This window comes from Diorhabda sublineata, chromosome 11 (genome assembly GCF_026230105.1).
Source record: "Diorhabda sublineata isolate icDioSubl1.1 chromosome 11, icDioSubl1.1, whole genome shotgun sequence".
Taxonomy (NCBI): domain Eukaryota; kingdom Metazoa; phylum Arthropoda; class Insecta; order Coleoptera; family Chrysomelidae; genus Diorhabda; species Diorhabda sublineata.
In genome coordinates this window covers 71215-93316 of record NC_079484.1, presented here as the reverse complement: position 1 = coordinate 93316, position 22102 = coordinate 71215, and the positions used below count along the sequence as shown (strand labels likewise).

At 29.4% G+C, this 22102-nt stretch overlaps 3 protein-coding genes across 4 annotated transcripts; 2 read left to right on the top strand and 1 right to left on the bottom strand.

The window, feature by feature from the left end:
- Positions 1-1499: 1499 nt before the first annotated feature.
- On the top strand, positions 1500-8410 carry LOC130450539 (T-box transcription factor T). The gene is made up of 6 exons (XM_056789004.1): positions 1500-1657; positions 5072-5240; positions 6284-6512; positions 6631-6934; positions 7418-7573; positions 7748-8410. Exons 2-6 carry the CDS (start codon positions 5077-5079, stop codon positions 8236-8238), a joined length of 1344 nt encoding a protein of 447 aa, XP_056644982.1. The 5' UTR covers positions 1500-1657; positions 5072-5076; the 3' UTR covers positions 8239-8410.
- LOC130450536 (zinc finger protein 271-like) lies at positions 8391-17542 on the bottom strand. Of its 2 annotated transcripts, XM_056789001.1 has the most exons (10): positions 16830-17542; positions 15849-16778; positions 15318-15437; positions 13876-14029; positions 13586-13823; positions 13004-13204; positions 12280-12475; positions 11667-11834; positions 11246-11535; positions 8391-11186 (listed from the first exon to the last, which is right to left on the bottom strand). In XM_056789001.1, exons 1-10 carry the CDS (start codon positions 16989-16991, stop codon positions 10745-10747), a joined length of 2901 nt encoding a protein of 966 aa, XP_056644979.1. In that variant the 5' UTR covers positions 16992-17542; the 3' UTR covers positions 8391-10744. The 2 variants fall into 2 exon arrangements, with proteins under 2 accessions (XP_056644979.1, XP_056644980.1); XM_056789002.1 differs by lacking the exon at positions 15318-15437.
- Positions 17095-21760, top strand: LOC130450538 (uncharacterized protein DDB_G0288805-like). Its single transcript, XM_056789003.1, has 11 exons — positions 17095-17611; positions 17668-18421; positions 18648-18717; positions 18782-19011; positions 19160-19367; positions 19807-20061; positions 20130-20203; positions 20291-20400; positions 20498-20587; positions 20735-21044; positions 21557-21760. The coding sequence occupies exons 2-11, from the start codon at positions 17675-17677 to the stop codon at positions 21593-21595; spliced, it is 2133 nt and encodes a 710-aa protein (XP_056644981.1). The 5' UTR covers positions 17095-17611; positions 17668-17674; the 3' UTR covers positions 21596-21760.
- The last annotated feature ends 342 nt before the right edge of the window (positions 21761-22102 follow it).

Here is a 22102-nt window from a genome sequence, read left to right as displayed (position 1 = left end):
ACTTAATTTTCAAGTATGTAAAAACGCGCAACTGGGAAATGAACGGCTTTGAAATTATTAAGAAAAGTATTGTTTGTTCTCTCTCGACGACGTAGCCATTAGTGGATGACCAACCGCACAATGAATGGCTATTTCAAATAAAACTAAAACAAGCAAGAGATGTTAGTGTTCCATCATAAAATAGGAGGCAAAGCAGCAGTAGTTACGGTTATTACGTAGATTTTGTCGTTTCTTTCAATTAACACTTCGACGTTGTCTAGCTAGGTATGCAACTCTGTCTCTATTTTTTCAACGTCGTTGTGTACTTTTCACATTACTTGGAAATTTAGTGGACCCAGAAATGACTAGGAATCCTTCTAATAACAAACCGAATAAGAACTTACTGTTAATTGAATCATGATCGGTCGTAATCGTTGTTAATTTTACATCTTAATAAAATAATCGATGTATTTCGAGCAATATTTTAAATTACAGTAAACATTTTAATGTCGCGAATATTATTTGTACCGTAAAATCCTTCTTCTTTACACAACTATTTTTTCTCGTTTTTAAAAGTTATTCCAGGCCTTATTGTCATTCATTAGTAGATTATTTTCGATACCTAGTAACGTATTGTCTATTTTTAGTTTAAAATATTACCACGTACGATGTTTATGGTTAAAATTACAATGACCGATTTCGGCGAATATCCAAAATAAACATACATATTTGTCGAGTACCATTTCAAACACATAAATCCACCCCCAATAAATTCGTAGGCAAAACTTCAAAGGTACATCTAGATGGGAGGTCTACGGAAACCCTTTGAATTTATTACGCAATGATAAGCCGAAAACAACCATAAGATAGGAGGAGGGTAAAATAATATTGTTTTATTGGTATATCGGGCTTGTAAAATTTTTGGTTCGTACAGGAAATGGTCGAATAGTTAGTTGCAGGTATAAATTGCCTGTGAATTTCATCGGAATATAAAAAAAAAAAAATGTAGGAAATATTTAATTACGAATAACCGTAATTTTTCGATTAAACAATTTATAGATTATCGTAATATGTGTTACTTGAATAATTTTTTGTCGAAGAAATTAACAAAAAGTACGAGAGATTGTAATTACGATGAACTATCAAAATATTTTTGATACAAGTTAAAATCGGATCGAAATTTGGGCGAATATACTTGGCGTTACAACATTTAATAATTTCTCAATCGTTCATTATGAAAATGGGTATTATTGAATATCGTCAATGGTCGTTCCGCAAACAGGTACCACCTGTGGTTTTACCTGAACGTCACCGACCAATGTCTCAACGGTAATTCAAAGTAGGAGTGGTCATTTTGTTAGCGTACCGTATGGACGATGATTTTTTAGTCAATCTTTGATAATATACGAGGATTCAACATAACATATAAGAAGTACTTATCAGTTTGGTGTGAAACAATAACAAATAATAAATAATAAATGTTCAATTTACAAAATGTGTTATGCTGTTGGTTTATCAAATAATCATACGGTATATGATTGACAATCTAAATTAATTATCGAGTTCATTTGTTTCATTTTTAATCTTATTGAGAGTGAATTTGTGAGAAAAGTTGTACAAATTAGTGTTGTGAATATTATTTGCTTGGAGTATTTATGTGGAAGGAGTCACAATACAGGTACTCGTATAATATAAATAATGGTAAATATTTTTCGAATTAGTAGTCAGTTATTAATTCTAAGAATCGTTTGTGGTGGTTGAATTTTATTTCGTCTTTAACCAATAAATAATAATAATTCGGAAAATCGTTCTGTATCCCTTCAAATATCTTTTGGTTTTTAAACTGTTGAGAAGAAGACATTTCCTTCTATTTCATTATGTTATACAGGGTATACTAACAAAAATAACCTACCCTAAATTTCAATAAATCCCTTGAAAAATTCTAATTGCAAATTAGTTCGAACGGAACGTTTTGTAAAAGAACTTAAAGTTGATGAAAAATATATGAAAATGGGTTTTCTAGAAATTCGACGACCAGAACCTCGATTGATCGAGAATGAACCAGTCGAGATGACAATGACAGTCGTCGAAAAAAAAAAAAGTAGATAAGGATTTTGGTATAGTGTTTGGAGGATAATAAAGGTTCAAAGATTGAATCTTTTATGAAGTATGATTGGTACAAGAATTAAACGCAGATAATCACAACCGTCGGCTTAAATTGTACGCCCAGACACTTTACAAAACCTAATGTGTGAATCTACATATTCCTTGCAAGTGGAGTAAAATTACTCGACATTTAATTGTTGAAAGTAATACCCAAACTCAAAAATGAAATCAGTTTATACAACAAAAAATGCTGTATAAGTATCCGATGCTAATTGTCATCATTTTCGATATCATGTTCAGACGTTAACACACTAATCAAATTTGGAACCAAGAATTTTGTTTTCCGTTCAAAACTTACATTTCCTTATTGTCCTTATATTTAAATATATTGTAGGATATCTATCGGCGATTCATACATTTGTAAATTTCGTTTTATTATGTTTAATTAATGCGAGAATTGCTAATATCGGCAAGAAAAGAAAAATAGAAAAGTTATTGCGTCCACTGGACATTGGTTAATGAATTGGTTGGTGAATAAACATAAGGCGCATTTTCATTTTTAATACTTTCAGAAAATAGTTCATTTCATGATTTTATTTCAACATTTATATAATTTGAGAAGTAATTCAAATCAATTAGTACCTTTCGTAATATCAGTTACCTATTGCTGATTTTATTAGTCACTTCAACAAACTATTGTCGCTATGAAAATTTTCCTAAGATATATTTACTCTTCCGATTGTTGTAAACGTAACTACGAACCGATATAGATATCAAACAGTTTCTATGTATTTAAAGAATAAAATACAATTAATCACGTACCTGGTACCGTATTGGATACATTTAAAAAGAGACGCCAAACTTTTGAAACAAGCATATTTTAAAATAAATGAATAAATAACAATGTTTAACCAAATTTTAGGAATATCCCTAGAATTATACATCGTTTTGTTTGATTTTAATATCAAATAAATCGTGTTTACCATTGTCGAGTTGTCATCGTAGTAGTTTTTGCTTAAATGCCGAATTCATTTTTATACAGAAATGAATCCGAGTCCGGTTTTCCATTAAATGAAGTAGTTGAAGCATACATACGCCTTAATCGATGAAATTAATTATTATATTACAAACAACGAATAGTTAATTATATATACTACGAGCCCCGTCCCATTTCACTCCAAATCCAAAAGAAAAATAAACTTAAATGGGCCAAAGAGCATAAAAATTGGAATTTTGAACATTGGAGCTTGTATACATTGGAGTGATGAGTCTCGTTTTGAAGTTTCCGTGGGTGACGATCGAAGTAGCTTTTCATCCAAATTGTTTGAAGCGGAAAGTAAAACTTCCGGCGGCATCTGTGATGGTGTGCGGCTCGATATCTGCGAGAGGAGTGGGAAACTGCATTTCATAAACGGAATTGTCAATACTGAAAAGTATTTTAGAAGAATCATTGTTGCCAACAAGAGAAGTTTAACCACTGGGAAAGCCTTTATTTTTCGGCAAGATGGAGCATCATGCCATAAGTCAAAAAAGGCCTTAAAATGGTTCCACTTTTAGAGTGGGTTTCAAGTAGTCCAGTTTTATCATCAATAGAAACACTTTGGCACAATGAAATGAACAAGCAGTTGCGTGCAAATCCAGCTAGAACTGTCATGGAATTGAAAGAAAGACTACGAGAAATTTTGGACGATTATACTACCGAATACTGACAGAATTTAATAAATACCATGCTTCATAGAATTACGGCTGTTTAAGCTTTTCTGATTACATTTTTTTTTTTTTTGGTTTGTAATTACAACATATGTTAAGACTTGTATTTAAAATGTTTATAAAACAATTTGCCGGTTTTTAATAGCCGAAATTAGTAATTTTTTTGGATTGGGCCAACTGATAAGGGACGGGACTCGTATTGGCAAACCCTACACGTTTTGCTAAGTTTGTTTGGACGCACTTTTAGTTACATATATTTAAAACAAAATTTCTTAAAAAATACGATGTCTAAATACTAATTTTGTGTACCTATTACAATTGATTAGTCATAGATAAAATAACCACAAGACTTGTTGCTAATATTTGTAGAAAACAGCTTTCACGACTACTTAATTAAAATACAAAATAACAGTATTTGGTTATTTATTTTTTTTTTTTTTTCTAAAATATCACGAACGCACATTTGGAACGAACGAAGAGGTGACCTTTCTTGGCGATCGTTTATTTTTAATGTTCCATGTAATAGCGAGCTTACTTATCATAAAAACGAGATGAATAGTAACTCTCTTATTTTATTATCTACAACCAACATTGAGATATTAACCAAAAAGCTATGATATCAAAACAATAAAAATAAAATATTCTTGAAAACAAGAGAAGTTACTTTTATTTAAATGAAAAAATCAAAACAATTTGACATATATAAACGTTATTTTTAAGTGGCGTAGAAACATAAAAATAAAAATGTATTTGAGTAATAAAATTTTTTATACGAACCGAACAAAATATGTTTTGACGTCGAGTTTTCTCATAAATTAGTTAATATTGTTTTTAAAAATGCCGTTTCTCTGTTCATCATCAATTCGTCGCTTCAAAATTACTTGGTTAGGTTAGGTTCTGCTACTCTCACATAGATGATAGCACGTACACAAACCTCTAAAATTACAAAGTTGTATGTTTTCAAACATCGTGAAAATTTTCGTATCTCTTAACTGTTTATTGCATTTATATTGAGTAATTGTTTTTGTTGCTTTTATTGTTTATTGAAGAGAAAAATAAATATATCAGAACCGTATTGTAAACCCGATTCAATATATACAAATTTTAATATTCTTTTCATCGTTTTCTCTTTATGCTAATCGTACGAAAATCGACTACGATATCTTTTGAGGTTTTTCTCTTAAAACGTTCAACTTTCTTGATCTGAATGAATGTAGTTAAGTTCAAATATAATATAAACATTCATTTTTATTTATTAAATATATTATGTTTCCAGATCAAATGGCACAACAGCACATCCTTTCAGCTGTAGAGTCAGAAATAAGTTCAGGAAAAGACAAAGGAGATCCCACAGAGAAAGATTTAACAGTAACATTGGACGATAGAGATCTGTGGGTTCGATTTCAGTGTTTTACAAATGAAATGATTGTTACTAAAAGTGGAAGGTATGTAAGTAGTTTCTTTATATGAAAAAAAAAAATGATAGAAAATACTGCAAAAGTCATAACTTGTTAATTATTAGGTGAGTATTAAACTTTTTTGTAAAGTTATGAAAAATGAATTATTAATTAGGTGACTACAAAACTGATTCACCTATTTCATAAACCTGAACGTCAATTTTTCATCAATCTAATTTTAAAACAGAAGATACTTAAAATCAAGAACATTTAAAAGCATTTATTGCATTTCTTGAGGTTGTTACGACACATTCACCAATGATGGTTTTTCTCTCAATATAAACACGCTGTCTGTCTTTCAATTAACACAAAAAAATTAAACACTGGGTATAGTAGTAGTAGTACTCTAGACAATTTTAACAATTAGCAGTTCTGTAACTCATCATTTGATTATAATATTCAATTATTTTGAAGCATTTAAGTGTCACGTAGCGTAGTTAGCAGATAAATAATGATTATTTGTGGATATAACTAATTCACAAGTTTCAGATTAATAAAAATTAAATAACAAACAGTTGCCACCGAGGTTAGCAAAATTATTTTCCTTCATTTAATTTGTTATGAAAATGAAATTGAAAAACGTAGGTTCAGAATTTTGTAATGGCAAAATCTTCATTTTTATCATTAGTTTTCAGTTCCATAAATGTCTGTACATACAGATCGTTCACTAAAGGAAATTTTTGTCAATATTTGCAATGTTACATCAACTTTATAGGTATCGAGAAAAAATATTTATTTAGCATTCAAAAATTGAAATATAAAATATTACTTTCAAATGTCACCTTGATAATCACGTAAAATATTTTTGACCTGCGCAAACAAAGAAATTTTTATAGTTCAGCGTAAACTATACTAAATGAAGAATATTTTTAGAAAGACCGCAAAACAGCGAATCAAATCTATTATGTTCAACTTTTTTTGTTATTGAAATATTATGGAAATAAACAAATATACATTCAAGGGAAAACCATAGATATTAAAATCGTTTTAGATTGAAATCGGAAATACATGTATGATTTATTTTGTTACAGGCGAATGTTTCCCGTTATTAAAGTGACATCGGGCGGTTTGGATCCTAAAGCAATGTATACCGTACTATTGGAATTTGTTCAAATTGATCCACATAGATGGAAATATGTCAACGGAGAATGGGTGCCGGGCGGAAAAGCGGAATTACCTCCCGCCAATCCTATTTACATTCATCCTGAATCGCCTAATTTCGGAGCTCATTGGATGAAGGAACCGATTTCGTTCGCAAAAGTAAGATCAAAATAATAACCGCATAAAAGAAAAATGATCATTCGATAATACGCTCGGGAAAATCAAATCCAATTGGTATGTTTCAAAATTAAATAAATATTTATATAATATCTTGTAGGTAAAACTCACAAACAAATCAAACGGAAGCGGTCAAATAATGCTTAACTCTCTCCATAAATACGAACCGAGAGTGCATCTGGTTAGAGTTGGAACCGAACCTAGAAGAGTAATAACGTTTCCTTTTCCCGAAACGCAATTCATTGCAGTCACTGCGTATCAAAATGAAGAAGTTACTTCATTGAAGATAAAATACAATCCTTTTGCTAAAGCGTTTTTAGACGCAAAGGAAAGGCCCGACAATTTATATAGTCAAAGGGAATTTTCAAATAATTACGGACAACAGCCCACCCAGTATTCACAGTGTAAGTAACAATATTACTTCAACCATTTTGTTTTTTCGCAATGGGGAATATGTGTAATATTTAAAAAAAAAACGTATTTTTTTAATAAGAAAGTCAATTAAACCATATCGCACTGAAAAGTTGAAAAATCACACTAAAAACAATTAATTTTATATTATCTTGCAGATGCTAGTATCTATTTGAACACAAATCAAAACAAACTTTCAATTTTTATGTAAACACTAATATATAACCTCAAAAAGTCATATAATAAAATAAGAAGAAGAAGCATTTCAATACACGTATGGTTTATTATTTTTTAGTACATGTATGAAATAAGCTAATTTCTTAGGTAAAAATGAGTAAGTGGTCGTAGAAAAAATATTACGATACTGAAATGATTTATTTTACCTTTTAAAAATCATTAAATGATCGATTTTGTTAACAGTTTTTCAAATTTTTCATATTTTTTTAAATTGAAATATTCATTCTGCATGTTTGTAGACGGTTCGTGGTTTCTACCGCACCAACCAATATACGCTTCCGGAACTCAAATGTCACCTTGTCAGTTCAGATCAAGTCCAACTTTAAAACGACAAAAATCGGCGCCTTATACTATTCAGAGACAAAAATCAGCATCAGTTTCACCACCATCACATGGTAAGATCCAAATAACACGAAACTTAAATTATGACAAAAATACCGGAAATCAATCTAATGATTAATCTTCCAATAGATAATCAATCGGTGGAATTCGATTCAATTAACGTTTACTTTTTTAATATTTGACGGTGATAGGTAAAGTTATTCCATTTTTTTTTTCTTTTTTCGTAGTATATACACCACCCGATCACATCCAACAACAAACAATATACAATTCCACCGGTCCGACATATACCAGCTGGCCCACCATGACTACAATACAAACGCAAACTCCAAATTCGGTAAATTGTTGGTCGTTAACATCTAGTCCACCGCCATCACATCACGTGCCAGGTCCAACAACTCCCAATCAATCTCCTAGTCACCAGATATACCAGCACTCTCCTATAACTAGCATCACCAACCTTTCATATCCGGGATATTACGGCGATGTTACTTACCAGAACCCGGAATATGTATCTGTAGTCAATTCAGAATTGACATATACACAAATCGGCTTAGATAGGGCAACTCCAATCGTTTATCAATCAGATGTAACTAATACGGCAAAAGATGAGTATGAAGGTACTACTAATATAAATAATAGCAGCAATGAAAGACCCGGATCGGCTCAAGGTACTAACAGGCAAGAATGGATTTCGATGAGTCATATGCAGAATTAGAATTATATTAATTTTGTACATAAGGTTAATAAATAGTTTAAAATGAGTGATTTAATATTTTCATATTACTTAGAGGGAATATTAAAATTTTCTGTCATCGTCAATTTATTCAGCAATATTTTATCCCGTGATTCAAAAAGAAATGATATTACTTTAGTGAAACAAATTTTATTAAAAATATAATGTACACAATGAAATGTTTATTATTATTATTTCAAAGTCTTTTATACATAGAAAAGAAAAAAAAACAACTATATACATATGCAATCGCTAAATATATTTCGAAATATTTCACCTAAAGCCTACAATTAAGTAAATCGTTTTCCTCTCAACTTACAGATACTATTATTTTTTTTATAAGTATAGAAAGTATTCCATAGTTTATGCAAACTAATTATTTAGTGCAATATGCACAATTTTTTACATCTAACTTATTTTACCGATTCGACTTTAATATTTTTTTTAAATATAATAAATTAAATTAAAAAAAAAAAACAATAGTTGTAAACACTCACGGGGTGTACCAAATATGACACTAGTATTTGTACTTGAAAATACCAATTTTCAATTTATACACTAAAAATGGAAGTAGCTACAATAACTGAGGATAGTTGTATGGAATTAAACTGTTAGAAATATGTCGAGCTGTTCTCGACACTTGGTAACAGAATTAAGAGTATAAATTGTGTTGATAATACATAAACTTGAAGCTCCACTAAAAATTATTGATTCTACGTGATACAATAGAGCAAAATATAAAATCAAAAACAGTCTCAAAGGTTGGTTAAAAAACAATTATAAGAACCGTAGAAATTCTATGTATAACTAGAAATACTAACCAACTAGTAACTAATTTCGAAGGGCGCAAATTTGTATGATCTTACGAGCACTTTTTTTTCTATCAAGTTAATACAAAAAGAATTTAGAAACACCCCATAGTAGTGACTTACAAGAGTCTACAAACCCCTATATATTTACAGAAAACGTCGAATTAAATAGGTCTCTTTTCACTTTGATGGCAGCATGAAATAATGTAAATACTTCTGCTTAAATTTTAACATGCTTTTCAATATTTTTATTATAAATGTGAGTTTGGTACAACTTGTCCTTTAGTAAATACATTTTAAAACTAGAAGATCGGGTAATAAAACAAATTCACAAAAAGAAAAAAAATTACATTTGTTAGGTTAAAAGTTTCTCTTTTATATATATATATAGAAATAGAAAATATAAAAACTGAAATCTAATAATTTTTCCATTTTACGTTTTAAATTATGTGGAAATGAATGTCCACGTTGCTTCTGATTTGTTTAACGTCTTTACATTCCTTTGCCCCTGAGATCTTTTTCTTTTGTTCTTCACCTAGATCTGCCTAATACTTTTATTACCGTTAATAATTTCATGGCGTAAAATTATCAAATACAGAAAATATTAACGTTAATACAACTAATTATCTCCAAATATTATTAGATGATAATTTAAAAACGTTCGTATTGGTAAAATACGAAAATAGAATATGAAGTTTCAATTCTCTGGGGAATATTGAGTATTGGTGCTTTACACTCCATTCAAAACTTTTCGTAAGTTAGATGAATTTCCATTATCTTGGTATAATTGTATCTGCCGAACACACTGTTTTTATTACCACTGCTCCAACACTTACGATTACACTGTTAGACACGCGTTTCGATAACCAAGTTATCGTTTTCAGAGACCGAAGATAAACTGAGTCTCTGAAGACGATAACTTGTGGTAGAAAAAATAGTATGTTCAGTATGAATATTATCAACGGTTCCAAAAAAACCAACTAGATATAATTGTCTACTACACTTGACATTTTTTTAATTTTCACCAAACATATTTTGTTTTATAAATAACAGCTTTCAAGCATTTTGACCTGTTTTTTTTTTTCATTTTTTATATTGATATTATCTTCTCTAAACAAATTGTATATTTTATCATTTAACTTTTAGAAAACTTGATTTGTTTCTAGAGAGTACATGAAATTTTGTTGTATCACTTACTTTGAAGATAATAACAATCATTCTACCAAGTATATACATGAGAAACATAAAAATATTATTGTACAATTATTTATATGTCATGGATAAGAAATAGCATTGATTCTATTAGTAGATTAATATTATCTTGTTGAGTAAAATATGACCATTTCAAAATATTTTTTCTGATTCTCAATTTTGCTATTTTTACTCCCCAAGTAAAATAAGTACATTGTACATTTTATTTAATTTGATAGTTTTTGACAAAAAAAAAAGTTAGGGGAAAAGGAATTCAAAAGCTATATTCCGACTGAATTGACCACCTCAAAAGATTTCAACCGTTTTTGTTTCAACACAAAAACGTGGTAAACATACTACTACAGACTTTTTTGCCTAAATTTTCTAATATGCTTGCATGAAGAAATGATATGGCGATAGACCAATTCCTATCACTATAAAACTAAAATTGTACTAAACGCAAATATAAAACACACTCCATATAAAACTTAATGGAAGTTTTGGAAATTGAAATTTTCACTGCTTGTGTAAGTAGTCGAAGTATGTCCAACGCTCGAATATATCACTACATCGTCCTGATACGAGTTGTTTGTGTTACTTTCCCGTTTTTCAATTTCCTGTGGCATACCAAAATTTGCTACTTCCGATTTCAATTTGATTTCATCACCGTTCGTTGTTTGGATAACAGATGGTAAGTTTACTAAGCCTGCATTGTGCAGTTCTGCTAACTTAGCGCCGTCGATTAATAGAGGTTGGATGGTGGCATCTGGACCGGGAATTTTCAAATTACCCATAATACCCATTACAATTCTATGCGGTTCGCTTTGTATCGATTGAACTTGATTATTCATTGTTACGCCGTCTGATGTTGATGCCTGAGTTGTCATTAGGCCAGCTTGTTCGAGAATATTTTGTTCCTTCTTCATAGTCCTGAAAGAGATTTTAGTTTTTTAGGGAAAATGGTGAAAAAGTGCTTTTATCGAATTTACCTATGTACTTTAAATCTTATAGGCATCGGTTCATGAGCGGGAGTAACGGGTTCGACTCGATGTCCTCCTTTCAGATCTGGCTGAACGTCCATCCAATGACCGGTGGTTCTTCTGTGTGTTTTTAATTGTCCCGATTGAATGAATCGTGCCGGACATACACCGCAAGCGTAAGGTCGGGCTCCGGTGTGTCTGCGCATATGTAACGCTAAATCATTGGATTGAGTAAATGCTCGACTACAAATATTACATACATACGGACGTTCTCCTGTATGAACTCTACTATGACGCAACTAAAACAATAAATAAAATTATTTGATTAATATTTTCATTAACAAAGATAATTATTTTTTCCAATAAACATCGAGGCCAAACGGTAAATATTCAAACAGGTTACTTAGAAATATATGAAGAAACAACTCACCAATTTATTACTCTTATTAAATGATTTACCACATAAAGTACACAGGTAGGGTTTTTCTCCAGAATGTGTACGTTCGTGGCATTTTAAATCGTGCGATCTCGGAAAACCTTTACCGCATTCGCTGCACTTGTATGGCCTCTCACCTGTATGACGCCGCATATGAACAATCTGAAAATAAAACTCGGACCATTGAATTTCAACGAATAAACAGAACTTGTCCACGTTTGAAAGCAATAACGAAAAAATATATCAATTGATAAATAACAGATAGATAATAACGAAATTTCGATTGATTCGATATTCCGTTGGTAAAATAAAAAAAAATATTTTATAATGAAAATAATTTTTAACACGGGAAATTACATCATGTCTTAAATCATTCCAAAACATCAAATGATTTGAAATTCATGAATTAAATTAAAAAAATGAACATTTGAAACGATGGATTCGGAATAAAGTAAGTTGATAATCGACCGACAATGACATTGCTACCAAACTGAACAAATCCTCACAAATAGAAACCTGTATTCTTCTTATCAATTAAAGTTAGACAATAATAAGAGCAACACAGTTAAGTAGTTAACATAAATCGAAATTTATATCAACCACTTACCATGTTACTGGAATTATTGAATTCCTTTCCACAATAGATGCACAAATGCAACTTGGAAGTATCCTTTTCGCCGGTATGGATTCTTTGGTGGGTCTTTAGATTGTCCAAACGATTAAAAGCCTTGCCGCATTCGCCGCAAACGTGACGTTTATCTTGAAGTAGATGAATCTTTGTGTGCCTTGCCAAATGGTCCGATCTAAAAATAAATTTTTATATACATAATATGTTAAAAATTTCAAAAATTATAATTGAGTTAAATAAATAAGTTGGTGATTAAATAAACTATAAACATTAACAAAATATTTATTTTGTTTTTCATATGTGAGTTCAAAAAAATAGTGTTCATATAGTTTGTGGGGGTTTTCCTTATTCATCATTATACCATTCAATTTCTTGTGCGCCTACAAAAATTCCTCTATCGGGATGGATTATTCCGTTTTTCTTTTCTGTTTCTCCATTTTGCTTTCCAGTTTATTATTTCTAGGATGTCTTTTGTTCATATTGGGTATCCATTGTGTTATCCTCCGCACCATTTCTGTAGATATACATCACATAATGTGTTCTGCCAACTTAGTTTGTGTACTTATATAAACCTAATTATAGTTCTTCATTCCAGTTATTCTTATTAATAGAATATAACACTATTTATATTGTAAATAAAGAGAACCAGTTTAATTAAAAATGTAACGAATAAAAAAATAGTTTATAATAAAAATACAATTACCTTGTGAATGTAGTTTCACATATTGAGCACTTCAAATTAGTATCTTTATCAGAAGAATTTTGATGTACTTTCAAATGTCTTATTAAATGCTCGCCCCTGCTGAACGGTTTGTTACAAACTGTACAAACATAAGGTTTGTTGATATGTTCCTCTTCAACGTGAACTTTGAGATGTTCTTCTGTAGCAAATGCCTTTTCGCATCTGAATAATGAAACATAATATTAAACCACAGAAACACCAACGTGATATGTATAAAAAAATTATTCTGAGTAATTGGTGTTCACATAACAAATTCATATCTCCATAATTCCAACCACAGATTTTTATATAATGAAAAAAAAATACTGTTACTTATTTTCCATATAGCTATACCAATTAGAATAGGTAATTACTTCATTTCAACATTTATAATCTACTTCAATAAATGTATAAAGAATATTAGTTGACTAGCTGATCATTACACACATTTTCTCTCCGAGCGCATTTAATATCTAAGATAAATATCTTTTGACTGAGTAAAAATATATATACCTATTATTTAATTAAGTAACTATGTGGATTAGATATAAAAATTATTCATACCTGTCACACTGATGAATAAGAACAGCTCGATGCAAAGTCATGTGTCTTGTAAGATGATTTGCTCTCGAAAATGATGCACCACATACATGACAAACTTGATTTTTACTTCTTGCTTTTTTCACAAATACATTTTCGGCATCAGGGATACCAACATCGCCATCGTCATCTTCTTGTTTTGTGCTGTTAATTTGAAGTTCATCCTGAGACAAACCAACTCCCATGTTGGTGTGTTCTTGGCCTATTGAAAGACAGTTTTGTAAATGTACAATTGAAAATAAAATAGACCTTACCATCCTTCGATTCGGATTTTATTTTTTTCAATTTGTCGCCATCTACTTTATCAAAATCGCTGTCAAAATCATCCATGCCATGTTCCTGATGCATGTGGTGTAAGAAACTCTTCTTGTATTTGAATTTTCGATCACAATAGTCACATTCCATGATCTAAATTACAAAATTTTTATACAGAAACATAAAAAATATTTATATTATCTTTTGATAGGAAAACTTTGAAACAAACAATATATTTAATGCGGAATTTTTTCTTCAATCATTATTTCCTTCTATAATCTATAATTAAACTTATTTGCATTAACAGCAATTTATGTATTATTGCCTCATGATTGTCAATATTCTCATCACTTTTGCTACCTTTTATATCTTATTTGCTTGTGGTCTAGTTTTAATTCATTATATAGTAACATTAATAAAAGCCATTATACGTACAGTTAAAAAATTGTAACTAATTATTCAAAAAAAAAATTGATTATTAACTTGGATTAAATTTGTGATAGGACAGATACCACAGAATTCAAATGAGAACTATAAAACAAAAAATAACATCCAAAAGAGGTAAACAATTTCGATTTTGATGGCTGTATCTAAAAACCAATAATAAAACAGAAAAGTCTTGAAGACAGAATAGTTAGTTATAGTTATATAGTTGTTAAGCCACCCTATTAACCAATAGATCACAAAAATTAAAAAACAAACAATTACATGTACAGTTACGATAAAGAAATATATATATATATATATATATATATATATATATATATATATATATATATATATATATATATATATATCCACTAATATTACAACAAACAGGAAGTAAATAAAGTTTTTAATATACCTCCACAGTATTAAGCATAATATACACATTGAATACTTATTACAAATAATTTGTAATAATCATATATTGAATGAATAGTTATAATAAATAATAATTTATAATTTCATATATAAATATAATAAATAGAAGCATTTTTTACTTCATTGTATATTACAATATTTGAAAAATATTGTTTGATCTTTACCGGAATAACAAAACACTTTTAAATGATATAGGGGACTTTCTAATCATATTTAAATTTCAATTTGTAATGGTATATTTTAGTTTGAATAATTACTTCTTTATATGTATAACCAGAATTCTCTGCTAATCAGCCTTTTTTAATGAAATGTTATTACATAATATTATTTTCTTGTTCTTGTTTTGCACCCAACAGCTTTGCTAATTATGATCAGGGAAATATATATTTTATATATTATAGATTGGCTCTTGTTCAACAACTAATCAATATAATCTTCTAAATATCGATTGTGATTATGCAAGCAGATAAAGAAATTGCAATAATATAGTGTAATTCAAGAGACTGACTACTAAACTTCATTGGCCACTCAGCTTATAATTCGTACTAAAGTAACAATTATTGCGATGCAAATGTACCTTTTTCCCTTTTGAATCTGTATATTTCTTGAGAGTTTTCATATTCTCTTCATCAACTATGCCATGAGTGTGTAAATGCCTTACAAGATGACTGTGTTTAGTGAATGACTTGTTGCACAGCTACAAAATAAATATAGGTACATAACATAGCTTCGCATTTCATTTATTTACATTTAATGATTAGTATTCTTTTTTAATTATTAACTACAGTGGCCTCTCAAAAATGTATCTTTACAAATTCAATTGTGTATTCAAAATTGGTAGAAAAACAATGATTGGCAATCTTTTGGAAGTTTTGTGTTCTAACAAATTTTCTGCTATCTTTGTAAGTAAATCAAATGTGGCATAGCAAACCCAATTGACAGTTTTTTTTGTTTTCTAGGAATGTGCAAACAGTTTACCAAGTTAATTAACAACAAATGTTTATGTAATTTATAGCACAATAAAATAATTACACGTTTCTTTTATTTTTTATTTATACCTTATAATTTGAGTTTGTATGAAGGAAAAGAAAATGTATCTCAAACTTACATTACACGTGGACAAATCAGATCCGGTATGTTTCCTCATGTGAATTTTGAGTCCCAAATATGTTGTCATTACTTTAGAACATTCCTTACATTCATACAAAGCTTTGTCTTTATCATCTTGTGTATCTTCTGTTTTCACTTTTTTCTTCTTCCTTCCTTTGGTCTTTTTCTCTTCAAGAGCTATTGTAAAATCTTCATCACTACCTTTACTATCATCTCCATCACTTGGTACGAATTCATTGAAACAATTATCATCTTGATCACTGTATTGAGTAACTTCTTGGTCTTTTTCAGTCGCTATTTCATTTTCATATTTTTTATCTTCCTTATTGATATCAAAAAGTTCTGGTCCTTCAGTTTTAATATCTTTTTCAATTTTAATTTCCTTTACCCTTAAACTGTGTTCTGTTTCTTCGTGTTCTTTGCTATGATGATATAGCACAGCTGCTTCGGCAAAAGTTTTATCACAACTTTCACAAGAATGTATCAATCCAGGCTTATTATGTGTATTAATATGCCTAAGCAAGTGATTAGTTCTACTGTATTTAGCATCACAAAACAAACATTGTTGTATCTTTTCGCCTGCGTGCGAACGAAGATGTATCCTTAATCCTTTCTTGGTCTGCAATACTATATTACAAAACTGACATGTCAAATTTTCTACATCTTTCTTTCTAGGCCTACCCCGTTTTCTTTTTACACCTCTTTCTAAAAGTGGAACGTTATCTTCATCTTCGACAAAAACGTCATCGTGCAAATCTGGTTGAACAACTATATCTTCCTCTTGTCGAATCCCTTTTTTTGTATCCTGAGTTAGATCCTTTAAAGTGGAGTCAGATTTTTGACATAACTTCCTGAATTCATAGGCACTTTTTAACTTTTCTTCGCATCCTTTACACAATTTATTTGGCAAACCGTCTCCAGAAGAAACCTTAAAACGCATTTTAATATATTCTTATTAAAACAATGTATATAAACTTACCTCAATAGAAGCACAAGCCACCAGCATATCCGATAGAAGTGTTGTAGAGTCTTCGGCTTCATCTTCACTTTTTTGCTCAAACATATTGAGCATGTTTTCATTTTCACACATGCAACACCGACATATTTTGTCTATAATAAGTCCGGACTCTTTATTAATCATTTTGCAAAGTTAGTTATAATACCAAAAACACACAAAACACATAACTGTCAATGATTTTTTGCTTGCAATCTAAATGGCATCTTGATGCGCCAGAAATCGAAGCAGTAACTTGAAAGATAATTAGCATTCCATTTTGACAATGCAAACACAAGTATAAATTGGATGAAGTATTTTTTATGTCTGGATTTTTTGTATCTTTGATTTTAAATTTGTTACTTTAAATGCGAATCAAACATATATACATATATTGGCCATTTCAATAGCTATATCGAAAACACATTTAAGGTTCTATATTTCAATTTGACAATTTTTAGTGTAATAATATATTAAATATAATTAATTCCACGTGTTTTCTTATTTTTGTAAATTCTGAATTTAGACGACACAACTAATAAGTATTTTCACATAATTGGGAGTAGATATTAGATTCACACTTTCGAACGTTCCTAACGCTTTAACGTTCTATGATACCGCGTGCACTGTGTTTTTTATTTAAATATTCGGTTACATTTTTAGTCACAGAATATTTTTCTGAGTATTATTATAAACCATCTATATGCTAAAAAAATTAACGTTTTTTCATGAGACCTGTTTTTAACATATATATATATTTTATACTTGTAAGTATTTTAATTTTTTTTTAGTGAAAAATTACCATGCTAAACTTTTTTTTTAGATAAGTAATGGAAAATTCAAGCCCAGTTAAGTCGACGATGCCATGTAATTTGAATCCCCAATGTCTAGTAACATCTCCAGCATTTACCGACATGTCACCTAATTTAATTTTACCTTCTAACAATTCACCTTTGCAAGATGGCAGGGAATCATTGGGAATTTTACATCCAGAATTTGAAAAGGAGTCTAATTTTTTTAATATCTCAGACAAAGAACAATTGAGTTTGAGTAAGAATATATTGTACCTAGAAGATTCTGATATTGGTAGAGAGTCATTGGGCATTTTACAAATAAATAATTTGAATATTAATTTTGGAGATGAAGATGAAAAAGTACCAGATATTATGTTGTCTTTTGTTGAAAGTGTTAACAATTCAACCAAAGTATTAGATACTGGTTTTTTAATTTCTAGCCCTTCTCGACAACTTGTATCTGCTACATCTCAAAATTCTGGCTTATCATTCAACAGTACTAGCTTGGAGTATCCTTCAAAAATATTTACACTAACTAAAAGTGATCAAACAAATAGCGTTTTCTCACATAGTCATTCAATTTTTAACAATGCAAACTTTATGACTACCAAAGACCTAGATGTTAGAAGTAGAGCATATTCACAACCTCAACAAGTTTCAAATAACCTTATGGAAGCAGGAGAGTTTTTTTGGAGCACTGGAAAACCAACTAAAATTAATAAAATATGCCAGGACATTCATCATGAGAAACTAGAATTTGATGATAATAAAGATGATATGTTTGTAAGTTTTATATCGAATTGAATGCAAATTCTATGTGCTGATTGGTTCAAGTTAGGGGTTGTTGTGTAATTCTTGGATTTTTCCATAACTAATTTTTATATTTTTAATTACACCTTGTATGATGTTATTCTTAGATCTTTGAGTTGAGTTGAACCAGTTTATGATATTGTTTATATTACATAAATTATAATTCAAATATTTGCTACTGATTCAGTTTATTTTACAGCTGGATTCTGTATTCATTGAAGGTAATTATATTGCACAAAAAATCGCCGACGGTTCTTTTTTAAATGATTGTAAGTAATAGTATAAAAATAATATAATATTTTATATAGAAACTTTTCTTTTATTTGTATTAAGGTTTCGAAAATGGTCCATTAGATTCAACTCCACAACCGGAATGGCCTAATGATTTAGATGAAAGTATAAAAAGTAAGGAATCAGTTAATACTACTGAATCAGTTTTCAAAACTGTCGATAAATTGTTACCAAATAATGTACCTGTTTATGGAGAATTTAATAGAAAGAGTTCAAGTTCTAAATCATCTAGCGCTTCAAGTAAATCTCGAGAAGCCAAAGACATTTTACAGGTAAGTGAGTAAAAATTGTCCATATTTCTAAGAAGTTTTGATCTTTTTATATTTTATAATTACTTTTAAAAGTATTTTTCTTTATTAATCTTTATAGTAGAAAAGATTTTATTACAACTTTGATTCGTATTATGTATTTATTTTACAGAATCTTTCGGACATATTTAATACTACACATAAAAGTGAAAAACAAAAATCTGAAGGTCTATTATTATTAAATAATCTCGCTGAAATGCTTAATAATACTCCTACAAGCAAATATGATGCTTTAGAAGATTCAGGTCATTCATCAATACTACATAATGAATCTGATAAACCAGATTCCAATGTAGAAACAAACTACAAAAAAAATTCAGGTATCAATTCAATTTAGACTAAATAATTATTGTAATTTATAAATACTAACACAATAGAGGGGTTTGGAATTTTTGTAAAGACATTAACATTTTTGGGTAATTTTGTGTATTTATCTGAATTTTTAAATTTTTCATGTTATGATCTGTGGAGTTGAAAGTGGTAGTTTCAACACAAATCAGCAAAATCCTAATTTTTTTCCAAATATTTTTATTTATATTTTACAGTAATTGTTTCTTAATGTTATTGATCAAAGTATCTCTATTTTGCTCGTGATTTTTTTTATTTTAAAGTATATTTTTAATATGGAGATTAGAGGAACAATATTCAATATTCGAATTAGTCTGAAACTTTATCATATTTCATCATTATTTGACTTTATAGTGGTCTTCTTTTGAGAGTTTTATATCTTGTTATTTTTGATTATTTTTATTTATTTAGATTTCTTACATAAGCTCAAATCGTCTAATAATTCGGAAGAAAATAGGAAAAAAAATTCAGGAAAACTAGAAAAGAGAAATGTATCGATAGATATTAATTCGAGCAAAAATCGAAACAATAGCAATTCTTCTGTTAAAAGTAATGATAGTAATGGATCATCTTCGATCGGAGTTAAAATAAAATCTAAATTTGGAACAGCGGGAGTGAAAAAAGGACCATTAAGAGCGGTTATACCAATCAAGGAGATGAAGAAAGGTATTTTTATTAGTTATTCTTAATATTTCTTATATATTTAATGGTCTATTGTTTTTTTATATTTATAGGTTCTTGTACACCAGAACGAAATGAACAAAAAACCCTGCAACTCCAATCAAAAAAAACTAGTACACCTATAAATGTAAGTGTTCAAACATTATATGCACAAATCAAGACTTGATAATATGTTGAGATTTGATATTGCAAAAACGTTTCTTGTTTTGATTAGGAACCCAAATTAAAACCAGTAGCAGCTTCTACACCTACCATGGATAATCAAAGTGCTATCAGTAACAATAGCTCCCCTAAATATAATTCACGTAAATCATTCCTAAACAGGTATGTTTTTCTATTGTCATATCAAATTGATATTTGTAATAATTAATCCAAACAATTTTAATCCTAATATATATATATATATATATATATATTCCAGATCAAACTCTTTGACTGAGCGAAGTAACAGAGAAAAAATAAGTAGAGATTCAAATGGCACTCCGACAACTTCAAAACTGAGAAGACCAAGGTAGAGAATGTCTTTTGTTGGTTCGAATGTATTTTTATTAAATTTCAGTTATTTTTTTTTTGGTATATTTGAATCGATTTATAATTTTAATACCCAATTATAAAAAAACACCGTATGACTAGAAATGATTTCAATTATATATATTAGTTTCAGTACATCTTCGAGTTGCAAAGAAAAAATTGGGATTAGTCCCACCCCAATAAGAGTTCAAGAACAACGTAAAATAATGAGAAGAAATAGTATTACTGAAGGGATTACTAACATGCAAATTCGTTCAAATTGTAGTAATTCTGCTGGAAAAGAATCGAGATTGATGTCGTCACTCCGTAATGTTAGAGAGAATTTATTAAAATCGCCTTATTATAATTCAAAGACTGGAATACTAGTTGATAACAATACTAAAATAGAATCAAAAGTTGAGAAAATAGCCACCATTAGAAAATCCCTTAACTCGTCGGTGAGTATTAATTAAATGTTACATAATAAAAAATTCAGCTTTTCAATTAATTTTGTGAAAAATTTGTGTCCCGTCTGTTTGCGTTCGACATGGAAATAGCTATTTTGTGACGATTTGCAAAGAATTACATAGAAAAAAATTGATGGTGGAAAATCTATCATCGAATTTCACAGATATTATATAAAATAAAGCAGATGGGTCAAATCTCGCAGGAATCAGCTACAGGCTATAATTATTCTAAACTCATAAAATCTTTTTTTTTTTTTCACACCGAACAAATTATGATGTTTGTCTCAAATACGAATATGAAGAAGACCTATCCAGACTGAATTGTAGGATGATAAGAACCAATGCTTTAGGTGCTCAAGTGAAAAATACGCAATTGCAAATTAAATATTCGGCTTTTTTCATGTTGAGCCTTTTAAATATTCCATTTTAATTATCCTTACTATCCTTACTTATGTTTTAATTTCGTACAATATTTTGAAAAATTAGTTATTTTTAATGTTTAGGGAAAACCGAAGAAGTCCGAAAAAGAGAACATTGGTTAAGGAATTAATTTTTCAAAATAATAACATTGTGATACTGCAGGCAGAATTTTAATATGGTTGTGTAGCTTTCGATTTTAATTTTGTTTAGATAGTTTTATTTTTTTATTAATTGACATATTTTTAATGTTTTTTGATATGCAATGAATAAAATTTTTTGAAAATAAATAGTTTTTTTTTATATTTTCCTTATTTAGTCGTATTAAATTCGATCATTTTGTGTTTCAGTTTATTTCTATAATGGCAAAAACAATTTTTTGTTGTTGTTAGTGGTAATTGTTGTAGTTTTTTTCTTTGTAGGCTTCCAGTCTAATAAGCAGTTTGGAAAAAATATTCTCATATCTGTTGACCAGATGTTTTATTGCTTGTTCTCGTTTTTATGGCTGTGGTAGGTAAAGATGTGGATTTTTCCAATAAGACCCTTTCAACATGTGCAAATAACACAATAATAAAGTAATAAATATTATGGGTTCCAATGATTTTATAATTTGTACAGAGCTGGCCAAAAGA

Excerpts from the sequence above, each read along its gene's own strand:
- LOC130450538 (XM_056789003.1), top strand. The coding sequence starts at position 17,675 with ATGGAAAATTCAAGCCCAGTTAAGTCGACGATGCCATGTAATTTGAAT. Across the intron at positions 20,204-20,290 it reads AAACTAGTACACCTATAAAT|GAACCCAAATTAAAACCAGT; the intron begins GTAAGTGTTCAA and ends TGTTTTGATTAG. Across the intron at positions 20,588-20,734 it reads TCAAAACTGAGAAGACCAAG|TTTCAGTACATCTTCGAGTT; the intron begins GTAGAGAATGTC and ends TATATATATTAG.
- LOC130450539 (XM_056789004.1), top strand. The coding sequence starts at position 5,077 with ATGGCACAACAGCACATCCTTTCAGCTGTAGAGTCAGAAATAAGTTCA. Across the intron at positions 6,513-6,630 it reads AACCGATTTCGTTCGCAAAA|GTAAAACTCACAAACAAATC; the intron begins GTAAGATCAAAA and ends AATATCTTGTAG. Across the intron at positions 6,935-7,417 it reads GCCCACCCAGTATTCACAGT|ACGGTTCGTGGTTTCTACCG; the intron begins GTAAGTAACAAT and ends GCATGTTTGTAG.
- LOC130450536 (XM_056789001.1), bottom strand. The coding sequence starts at position 16,991 with ATGATTAATAAAGAGTCCGGACTTATTATAGACAAAATATGTCGGTGT. Across the intron at positions 14,030-15,317 it reads CAGATTCAAAAGGGAAAAAG|ATCATGGAATGTGACTATTG; the intron begins GTACATTTGCAT and ends TTTGTAATTTAG. Across the intron at positions 11,187-11,245 it reads ATAAGATTTAAAGTACATAG|GACTATGAAGAAGGAACAAA; the intron begins GTAAATTCGATA and ends AATCTCTTTCAG.